The 11,929-nt window shown below is 39.2% G+C and overlaps 1 protein-coding gene across 1 annotated transcript; it reads right to left on the reverse strand.

The window, feature by feature from the left end:
• Nucleotides 1-692: 692 nt before the first annotated feature.
• Nucleotides 693-9,275, reverse strand: LOC128019201 (taste receptor type 1 member 1-like). Its single transcript, XM_052605301.1, has 6 exons — nt 9,094-9,275; nt 8,664-8,961; nt 7,820-8,551; nt 7,338-7,550; nt 2,221-2,341; nt 693-1,627 (listed from the first exon to the last, which is right to left on the reverse strand). The coding sequence occupies exons 1-6, from the start codon at nt 9,273-9,275 to the stop codon at nt 693-695; spliced, it is 2,481 nt and encodes an 826-aa protein (XP_052461261.1).
• Nucleotides 9,276-11,929: the final 2,654 nt, after the last annotated feature.

The raw sequence follows: 11,929 nt of genomic DNA on the forward strand, positions 1-11,929 counted from the left end.
ATCTGTTATTACTTTTAATGCATTATATGGAGTGAATTACTTGGACACTAAGTTATGACATGTAAATGTTCTTTATTAAAAAAAAAGAAGAAGAAAGAAGCATTTGTGTTTACATTACATTACATTTACATTACATTCTCTACTTTGCCTATGTGTTTCTTTAAGATTGTGGTAACATAATAGTGAAGGATCTAACATAAGATCTAAACAGAGTTTAAAGGATTAGTTCACTTCCAGAATAAAGAATTTCCTGATAATTTACTCAACCCCCATGTCATCCAAGATGTTCATATCTTTCTTTCGTCATTTCAAAAGAATTTAAGGTTTTTAAGTGATTTTTCTCCATATATTGGACTTCAATTGGGATCAAGGGGTTGAAGGTTCACATTTCAATTTCAATGCAGCTTCAAAGCGTACTACATGATCCCAGCCGAGGAATAAAGGTCGTGTCTAGAGAAATTATATTTTACCTTCAAAAAGATAAACAATAAAATGTATATACTTTTAACCATAAATGCTCATGTTGCACTAGCTCTGCGGTGTGGTTCTACAAATTCACACATTATGTAATCAAGTTGGAAAAGGTCGCACGTGGTTAGTTCTTCATCTGTGTGCTCCGGTTCAGGATAACATAAAAAGCTCCAACTAATCCTTTAAGAGTTAACTTTCTATACAAATACTAATGTATGAGTCTAGGTCCTACTAATTGTTTGGGTATATGTCTGAATAGAAGTTTGAAAGTATGCAGGAGTGTTCTTTTGTGGTTGGAATATTATGACGTAAGATTTTGGTATGAAATAACTGAAGAGAATTCCATTTATACTGGATACCTGGGCCACTGCATTCAAAATGATAATGTATTTGCTTTTGACAGAGAGGTATGCTGTGAAATAAGCAATCCAGGTCAGATAGTACAAAATGAGACTGAAGGTTATTGATTTGGCCTCATTGTAATTTTTCGGCAGATCCCTTCCCATATAAGAAAACAGGAGACACAAGAAACCAATAAACCAACTTATAAACATGACTATGGTAAATGATATAGTGCTCCCCATCTCACAGATGAGCATAATTTGGTCTTTAAAAGTCCATGAGTCAGCAATGGCTTTGACAGGATTGACAGTCATCCATATCACACAAGATATTAAATGCATGAAAGAAACAAATGCAATGAAGAGCCACTGGCCATTGTGTTTTACCCAAAGACTGTACACCTTAGGGAACTGAGTAGCCATTTTAAAAACAGAAATAATTTGAAAGGAACGGACAGTCAAACAGGAAATACAGACAGTGAAGAAATATTCAAATATGACATTTCTCAGGAGGCAAAATACAAATGTGGGTTTTCCAAAGAAAAAGAACACACTTATGCTAGACAAAATCAAACTGGTTAGCATGAGGAAACACATGCTGCCACCAGCCGACTTCACCACTGGTGTGTCGTAATTGTAGGCAAAAAGACAGAATATGGCAATAAGGAGAATAATTATGCATGCAGCAGAAACCAAGACAATGATGGAGAGGATTTCTGTAAACTGAGGATAGACAATAGTACGTGTCTGACATGTTGAGCTGCCCTCATCAGACCATTCACCCTCTGCACAAGGAAAACAGGTATAAGGGTCCCCTAAAAAAATACATAAAATATTTTGTCAAAAGCAATAGTAACTGGATGTGGGGAAATATTTTGTCGTCAAATCGCAAATCTTCAAAAAATGAACCCACACACAATCATATCATTCCAAACATATCTGACTTTCTTTGGAAAAATAAAATAAAATAAGATCTTCCGAAAAGAGCTAACAACTAAAAACTTTCCAATGACTTTTACTGTACATTCTAAAAAATGCTTTGTTGTTTCGACCCAACTTTGGGTCAAATATGGACTGACCCAGATGTTGAGTTAAATTTTTACATAAAATTTTTAACCGAAAAGTTGATTTAGTCCATATTTGACCCAAAGTTGGGTTTAAACAACCCAGCATTTTTTAGATTGTATGTATAAAAAATACAATGCAAGTTAATAGGAATGGAAACTATTAGTTTAACAACATTCTTTAATTTAATTTATTTTTTTCATGCTCTGCAAGAAAAAAAGAAAGAAAGAAATTTATATATATGCTTGGATTGACATGCAGAGGAGTAAATGATGACAGAAATTTTATTTTTATGTTGACTCTCCTTTTAAATATGAAATTGACTGCCACCTGAGGTACTTACGAGAAAAATCCACATAGGTATTAGGCGGGCATTTTTTACACGTAAAACAGCAACTATGAAAACCTTCAATTTGTCTTGAATATCCCACCTTACACTCAACAGAGCAGTTTGAGAAGGGAACCTTTAACAAACATGAAAATGTGTTATTTAAAGTAAAAGTCTTTAGCAGTTTTACACATTTCTATAAACTATGACCAATGCTCTCAAACAACACAGCATAAAAATATATCAGGTTATGTATGTAACCATGGTTCCCTGAGAAGGGGAACTAGGTGCTGCATCAAGGAATTCATACTATGGGGAAATCCATCAGCGTGACTGGTGTCTGAATCCCGCATGAACACATGCCAATAATCATAGTCCATGATGTCCCAAGTGAAGCACCCATGAGTTTAAAAGGGCACATGCAACACACATCATCAACTCTGAAGGAGACATGCAGAGAAGCCCTGGGCATGGCAATGAGACAAAACATATCAACATGGCTATTAGGGAGCAGGCTACTGCTGGGAGCATTTTCATCTACAACTTTCAAAGCGAGCTTCTAATCCATTTCAACAACCTAGGTTAATTGTGGAAGAAAACTCATCAGAATCACACAAAAAATGTTTATACCCTGACTTGAGTAAATGCACTTCTCCAGAACTCACTATAGTTAAGGGTAAACTATTACATTCTATGATAACAAAGAGGGACATCTGTGATCCAAATCTCCACAGTGTAATACTGACTACAATTGTCTGAAGAGAACTATATAGAAGCACCCTAACAGAGTAGAGCATGTATCCCTTCTTAAAAACCCAAAACCAGCTGGGGTGTGAGGTAAATAAAAGAGAGAGAGTCTTGTGAGTTGCCCATCATAGTTCCATTCACCCTGTTCTACCCTAAGGTGTACTTGAGCACCCTACCAAAGGGAGCATGCAAGGTGTTAAAAATCTTAGTAAGTAGTGCTTCATACTAAATCATTCAATGTTACCACTCCTCCAAGTGGGACCCCAGCACACCTGAGGGAGAGCAGGTCATACCCTGCCTTGAGTAAAGACTCTACCTAAGACCCGATTTAGCTAGTGCTTTGTCTTTTTTGTTTAAGCACTGGGCCATAGTATATGACAGATTACAAGGAGGGATGCCTCTAGGCGTACTTCCTCTACTGATTAGCATTGTCGAAACAGGGTCTTAGTAGAACACCCAACATAAAAAAGAGAGTGATATTTCATACTTTACGTCCCTACCACTATTCAGGCAGAGAGGCAAACAAGATAAAAGCAGACTGCAGATGCCAGTTAATTCATCCACCATACTCCAGTGCCAAGGATACTGGAGAGGAGTTTATGCCCTACTTAAAAACCCCAGTACACTGAGGAGAATAGCTCAAACCTGACTTCAATAAAGACACTTCTGCAGGACCTGCTATAGTTAACACATTACACTTGTGCTAACTATAGTATGCATTACTCTTAGGATAACTATAATATGCAGTAGATAACAGGGTGGGGGGGTTTGAGAGACACTCACAGGCTGTCTGCCTGTTCTTGTGAGATTCTTGAACATGGGTCATACTAATGAGGCCTATACAGCACCGATCTAGAGCATAGCTGTCAACATTCGGGTCCCAAAATACAGGGGGTTGGGGTTGGGGCAGGAGCAGGGCAAAATAATAAATTATTATATTATATTATTATTATATTAATTGTAACAATTATTATCAGACAATTTTTTAAACTGTGTACATATCAAACTGTGTTTTCTGTGTGAAAATAAGGGTAGTTTTTGGCTTTGGACTAAAACCAAAAGCAGAAGGGCTTATTGAAAATGCTAACTCATTCTCTCTCTCAAGATCTGGCAAGTAGTCAACATTGGAATTTGTTGACGTATTTATTCATATAAGGTTTGGGTCATACAAATTACGGGAGTTTTACCAGAGGAGAATGTAGGAAACATAAAATACATCCAGTGGGATTTTTGTATAGAAAGATTAAAAAACAGGAGAAATACGGGAAAATATTTAAACGGGATGATGGCAGGATAGAATGGTAAAATACGGGAGAATACTGTGAAAAACAGGAGAGTTGACAGGTATGATCTAGAGAGAAGCATACATCCCTACTTCAAGACCCAACTTGGGAAGAAATATAACTGAAGTAGAGGGAATCTTTACTGTCCTACTAAAACTCTATTCACCTTGCATCAACTCTAAGAGGTATCTACTAAGCAACCATCTACAGTGGAGCATACAATTCTACTTTAGACTCTAACTTAGATGAAAATATAGCTTTGACAATGTATTTGCTTTTGAGAGCGAGGTATGCTGTGAAGTGCTCTGGCAACCCTGGAAGAAAGGTTCTTAAGGATATCAGAGTGGAGCAAGAGAGATGAGACCATCAAGCTTCTGTCACAGTTGGTAAACCGTGATCTTGGGTTGTTTACACTTTGTGGTGAATTCTGTGTGTTCCGCGTCTGCACTGATTAGTTGTGGGCGTTTCTGTTAATTGTATCAGCATCAGCTGCCACTCATTACTCATCCTCTCTATAATGGTTTGTCTCACGTCTAGTGTTTGTGAGATCGTTGTTTCATGTCGTTGTGTTTACCCCCGTCTGGCTTCTGTGTAGTTTGCGTTTTGGATGTCTGTGTTTCCCCAGAACCTCATCCACTCTCCGCACGATCACTCAGCCACGGACACTTACCTTCGGCTCTATTCCCCGCAGTTCCTGTGCCACTCTCTCCTGCTGCCTCACGCCGTCAACATCCGGATTCTTCACCTGTCTTCCACAACAGTCTGGATTACTCACCGCCTTACCATCTCTCTGGAGTGTAGCTGTCTTCATCGTCATCGTGTGTCATTGTCTATCAACTATATCTCATTAAATTCATTAACTCGCACTTGTTTCCAAACTGTCCTTTAACCCACCGTCACAGAACGATCTCACCAAACATGGAAGCAGCGAGCACCAATACCCTCACCGAATTCATGCACCACAGCAGCAAAAGAATGGATCAGCAGCAGGAGAGCATCTCGAACACCGGACGCGCTGTCCAAGCGCTGGTGGCACAGGTGTCCGAGCTCACCCAGCAGATCCATCAGCTTACGTCTCCCACTGTGACCATCGCACCGCCTGCGCCGACCGTTCTTCGAGTTCGAGTTCCGCACCCTGGCGGCCGCGTGCCAGTGGAACGAGGCAGCGCAGTGGGATAGATTCCTGCATGGGTTATCCGACCGTGTTCAGCAGGAGATCTACCTCCTCGAGCTGCCCCCTACTCTAAACGAACTGATAGACCTGGCGTTGCGGGTGGAGGCCAGGTTTAATCGCCTGGGCTGCCAACACAGTCCTCCTAGACCTCCATTCTCTCCCAGTAGGGGGCGCTTGAGTCGAGAGAACACGGTCGGTTCTGTCGACGATCACAAGCCCATGCAGGTGGGTCAAGCTCGGCTGTCCTGGAGGGAGAGGGAACGGCGGAGGTCCCAAGGACTGTGCTTATACTGTGGAGGCTCTGATCATAACAACTACTCTTGTCCGGTAAAAGAGTCAGCCCGATAGTAAATCTGAGGCTACTATCGGGTGGGATCTCCGCTGAAAAGTCCTCACCCACATCATCGACCCTCCTTCCGGTGAGACTGCGGTGGAAGAATCACCATCATGAATGCCAAGCTCTTCTGGACTCCGGAGCCGAAGGTAATTTCATTGATTCTTCACTTGCACATCACCTGAACATTCCTGTCCTTTCTGTGTCTCTCCCCATCCATGTCACCGCACTCAACGGCCAGGAACTGCCTCACGTCACCCACCATACTGAGCCCATCACACTCATCACTTCTGGCAACCATCAAGAAACCATATCCTTTTTCCTCATGGACTCCCCTGTTGCTCCCATTGTTTTAGGTCACCCCTGGTTGTTCAAACATAATCCACGAGTGGATTGGGGTTCTAACACTGTCACATTGTGGAGTGAAAGTTGTCATGAGTCTTGTCTGGTTTCTGCCTGTCCTGTTGTTCCTGTTTCTGTTTTTCAGAAGAAGACCACGGCGTTGCCAAGCGTGCCCATTCAGTATCTGGACCTGAAGGAAGTGCTCAGTAAGTCCCGGGTTGCTTCTCTTCCTCCGCATCGTCCCTATGACTGTGCCATAGATTTAGTGTCAAATCTCCGCCCAAAGGCAAGTTATACTCTCTTTCTATTCCTGAGAGGGAGGCCATGGAGAAATATATTTCTGATTCTTTAGACTCTGGGTTCATCCGTCCTTCCTCTTCTCCAGTGGGGGCGGGGTTTTTTTTTTTTTTGTGGGTAAGAAGGATGGTTCTCTGTGACCTTGCATTGATTACCGAGAGCTGAACAACATTACTATTAAGAATACTTATCCATTACAACTCATGTCTTCAGCTTTCGAGAGGTTGCAGGGTGCACCGTCACACCTTCGTCCACATCCACTGACCAACACCACTCTAACTCTGTGGAGGCATGTGAAGGGGGCAGGATGTCCTCAGACATATACCCATCCTACAAGCTGATCTGAAGTATCATTGCCAAAATGCACGGGCATGCATAAGCAATCAAGTACTGCTCAGAATGCAATACTGGGAAAGAAAGTGTGGTTTCCAATTCCTGTTGTTCTTTTAACCAAACACCTGCTCTATCATTGTGCCACATTGGCAATGGTGACTTTCAATCCTCCCTCAGAAGGGGGTCACAGCCCTTGCAGACCCCCAGAGAGAGATAAATATTCTGAAAGCTGCAGACTGGAACCCCAGCTATGTATGTTTTCCTAAAACTTTTTCATCGACTGACTGAAGAGGTCAGTATGTAAGATCAAAGCATTAAGGACAAAGATTTGTCCTTTCTGTATATCACAGGTGCTTCTCTGTCTTTGGTACTTCTTATTGTGATGATTTTGGATCACAATTAAAGGTGCACTGTGTAATTTTTAGCGGCATCTAGCGGTGAGGTTGCGAATTGGAATCAGCTGTTCAGTTCCCCGCTCACCCCTCCCTTCAGAGAAACCATGGTGGTCGACACATGTAAAGATGTAGTAAGATTGAATGGAAACGTAAGACTGAATGGAACTTCTTTGAAACAATGGTCAAATATTTCATAGCCCAAATAATAATAATAATAATAAACTTACAGAACCATTGTTTTGCCAGGGGAGGAGAGAGTTGTCCATGGTAAAAGTGATTTCTGGATGTTTATCATATGAGCCCACTATCTGAAACTGTGGAGGATTCACACCAGTGCGCCAGAGCACAGCATCATAACTGATGGCTGGATCATAATTGTCATCATATTTCACCTGACGGCCATTGAGTATAAAATCCAATTTCTTTATCTCTCCCAGAAGCTGTAAGGTGAGTTCAAATAAAAAAGACAAATAATTTATAATTATATTAATATATTATTAATAATATAATGTTATATAACAAAATATAAATATAATATTAAAAATAATATTACATTTGTTTTGCTTATGTATTAAATTAAATAAAAACAATATAATGTAAAATATGTAGTTAAATAAAAAATAAAAAAATCACCATTATTGATTATTTAATTAATTAAAACACTGTTACTTCAATAATGTATTTGAAATAATGATTAAACTTCACTTACCATATATGGCTTGGCCATTGTATTTTTCTGGCATTCATTGATGTCACACTGCAGTACTTTATGCAATGCATGAGCTATTGTATATATGGAAGCATAGATGCCAAAGGAGAATGAGGGATTCTCATTTATAATCTCCTCTGCAGTCAGCAATGAGCAGTAATGACAAACTTGATTACATGTCTTACTTTTGACTTCATCATGGCCAACATCAGTTGTTCCTCTGTCTTTATAGACAAATTCATTAAATCCGGGGAACGACAACAGTCTGTCTGTAATGCCAATGATTGTGCCAATTTTCTCAATTCCTGGCTCTCTTGGAAGCTGTTGATTCAGAGCCCATGTATGACTTGCAATCCATACTTTGTCTTGGATGTTGTTTGCTATAGCTGCTTTGATAATTTTGCTTGCATATTGTGAAACAGCGAAAACAACAATGACATTGATGTTGAGCATATGAATCTTTTTTAGCGTTTGACTGTAGTTTGCATTTAGACTTAGGCCCTTTTGATAGGCCAAACAAATACCAGTATTGTTTATATACTCATTAAACAGCTTTAGTCCATCTGAACTGTAATCGTCTTGGCTACCAAGAAAGGCAACCCAGTTCCATCCAAACCACTGTATGATGTGAATAATCATCTCTATCATGTCTTTGTTGCTAGGGACTGTTCTTACAAAAGAAGGATACTGAAGTTTATTGCTTAATGCATAGCTAGCGGCTCCATAATTCACCTTTAAAAGATAAGAAAACACTCATATATTTGTAAATATATAGTAACTTTGTAGTTCTGAACAAAAGGTAGGAAGTAAGTGTTATTCTAAACCTTACAAACAGAAAATTTACCATTGGTATAAGGTCCATTGTGATCAGTGGTGCAATAGTAATGGTTCTTGTGCTTCCAAATGGCCCTGTTAAAGCAACCACTTTAGGCTGATAGTTGTTGAGTATTTCTTTAGGTTTTATTGAACCATTCCTTGAGATGAAACTTAAGACTGAATTTATATTTTTTATGTTAGAACAATAGTCAAAAATTTCGTAGCCCAGAGAAACATTGGGCAGAAGAGTGGGGGAGTTATTAATCTCTTCAACAGCAAACTTCATAACTTGCAACATTCCATAGCCAGTTTTTGCAGAAATATGCCTTCAAAAGTGAGGATGTTAATTAGCATGTAATTTAATATTCAGTTTAGCAATAAAAACTTTGAGGAAATGCTGCTTTGATTTAAAATAATGTGCCTTCATAACCAAACATTGGTAAAAGATCCTTGCTTACCTGGAACATTCTGTTGCCTCTGCGACAAACAGGGTTGTTTCCTGTTCAATTTCATGTAAAGGGAAAAGGCCACCCAATAAGTAATCTCCGTCCAAGCTGAAGTCTGATGATGACCAAGACATTTTGAAAAAGAAACAATTAGTAAAGCCCACGAGCAAAATGTAAATGCTACTGAGAATCATGTTTTTTAAGATGGGCCGTTGGTCCTGAAACAGATGTGTAGTGGCTTGTTTGAGATACAAATGTCCATTTTTATATCTAACAATACACAATATATATACAAATTTTTACATTTACAAAACAAACTTAATGCCCTCCCTGGAGAAAATGAAACATGACTTCAAATGGACAAGGAAAACAACAACACTATCACTCTTTGCATATAATTTACATTTTTTAATCTGTGTGTGTTTAAGATAACCCATACATTTAAATGTTTTTTTAATATCTGACATTAATCCAGATTTGTCACCACACAAGTGTCACATTAAACTACCACTTCTAAGAAATTACATCAGGACTGTGCAGCACCTATGCTCTATTATTTTGAAATAAGGAACTGGAAATGATGGTTTGTGTAACAAACCTGTGGCTAAATTTGTTTACTAAAAATTTGAGTGCATTTATTACACAACCCTGTATGTATCAGACAGAAGGAGACAACTGGGAACAGACAGGTAAGCTTAAGGGTATTTATTGAGGATCTTCAACAACAGCAGGCAGTAAAGCTGGCAAATTAGTAAGTAGTAGTCTCAGCCTCAGAATTCATGCCCACAGAACATTAGCTGAACGTCTAATGCAAATGCCACACACAATTGGAAGCAATTTAGGGCTTTCGAAGTCATCATCGAATTGTTTGAATTCTACAGTATTCATTTTGTGCATGTTGCTTTTCTTTAACTTTTCCTGGAAACAAATATTCCATGACGCAAAACACCCTCAAGTAAGAAGAAAGCCGTTGTATTTACAACAGTGATAATACGTGCTTATCTGGATCAGCTAAATGCTGGATTTTCCAAAGTATATGAAATATTTAAAGTTCACTACATGGAATCTTTAAAACATGCCCAAGTGTTTTACACATGGTCTGTTATTGTCGGGACATTTCCACGTCCCTAAACATGATGGCCACACCGAAATGTGGTTGCTTTATCTGTCAGTCACATGACCTCCTTGGGGGTTCTTGCCATTCAAAGCGGTCAAGGTTCCTCGTTCTAAAAATTAATAATTCCGTAAATATGGCGATATCTCAAGAAATATCTGTGTACACAGAAACCATTGAAATGGACTCAAAACTATGTAGTATACATGCTAGACCAGTATGTTGCACTGTAATTCTACCACAGAGATACACTAACTTGGGGAAGAAGACTTGGGATGACTTGGGTTTATTCTTGAGAAGAATAAACCTTGCGTGCAGTATACAAACAGTTTTGCTTTAGTAAAAGTTTTGCTTTTGCTTTTGTAAAGGTAATAGGCTCAGTGGCTTCTGCAGCATGAACACAAGCATGTAGTCTTCCATTGTTGTTGTTTTTACGTGACGTAGCGTTGTCTGACTAGAGTTGAGACGTGGGGTGATGACATCATCATTTCACAAAATGCATTGGCTGTACACATGAACACACAAGGGTGTTGTTTTCAGATTTATCCACTCTGGGACCCCGTTTAAACAAATAGTAGGTTCAGGCTCCCAGAATGCCGGATATGTCTGGATGAAACGCCAATACAATTTGGGATACACCAATACCACTTTTTTTCAGAACAAATCCAATAAGATACTTTCATGTTCGGCACTCGCTGATATCGATACCGATACCTTTATTTTTTTTTTATATTGGGTACAGAAACAAAATAAGAATAAAATGAATCATGTTAGTTGGCTTCCTTTAGCAAACAGATATTTGCTTCAGTTATTTCCACACTTAATGATATCTGTTAACATTTTTGAAGCATTTGTTACTTTCACGGTTCATTTTAATGGTGCATTAGAGCTGCTCCATTGCTCCATCAAAAGATGATTCCCAAAAAAGAACCACAGATGAACCACTCGTTATACATTATATGCACATACTATTTTGGTGATGTAATTTGCGTCACGCACACAGTATGCAGACCCTAGCGTATGAGTAAAAAGTCATGACTATAACTATGGATCTCTGTGACCGAATGACGACTGCCACCAGTCTTCTCATTCTGCTGCCCTTCGGAGAACTAATGTAAACAAAGTCAGGTGACTGAACCTGAATGGTTGGTTCATTATAAAACATCCGGGTGAACCAATCACTCCCTGGAGCACCTCAGTTCATCACAAGTGACAAGAGATGGGGACGGTTATCATTCAGTTTTACAGATTCATAGTTATAGTCATAACTTACGATCTTTTTCAACCTCAGACTTTCACCACAGGCTTACTTTGGATGACTTGTACCATCAAGGTCATGAAGAGTGAGAGGGCTCTCCCTCTGTACATCCCTGCTTAGAAGTTGACAGAACTACAGACACAAACGAAACTGGATCTGCCACACTGACCCTGTAATACCAGGCAGTAATACCAACTCCTTTAACTGTCATGTTGCATTATTGACACAATGTTTTCCTAATTAATGCTGTTCAGTTGCTTTGACACAAACTTTTCAAATCCTGTAGATAAGGAATCTAGGACAGATTTAAAGGCTGCCAATTCCACTGCCTGATTGACTGTGCAAGGCTTGAGATTGAAAAAAAAAGCGGGATCCATGATAATGATCTAATATCAATCTGGATCAATGTTTCAAATGTGGCTTTAGTCAATGACTGTAGAACCAAAGCATATAACAATCCTCCCAGCCATTTGTGA

This window comes from Carassius gibelio, chromosome A8 (assembly GCF_023724105.1).
Source record: "Carassius gibelio isolate Cgi1373 ecotype wild population from Czech Republic chromosome A8, carGib1.2-hapl.c, whole genome shotgun sequence".
Classification (NCBI taxonomy): domain Eukaryota; kingdom Metazoa; phylum Chordata; class Actinopteri; order Cypriniformes; family Cyprinidae; genus Carassius; species Carassius gibelio.

Excerpts from the sequence above, each read along its gene's own strand:
- LOC128019201 (XM_052605301.1), bottom strand. The coding sequence starts at position 9,275 with ATGATTCTCAGTAGCATTTACATTTTGCTCGTGGGCTTTACTAATTGT. Across the intron at positions 8,962-9,093 it reads GAGGCAACAGAATGTTCCAG|GCATATTTCTGCAAAAACTG; the intron begins GTAAGCAAGGAT and ends TCACTTTTGAAG. Across the intron at positions 8,552-8,663 it reads CAATGGACCTTATACCAATG|GTGAATTATGGAGCCGCTAG; the intron begins GTAAATTTTCTG and ends TATCTTTTAAAG.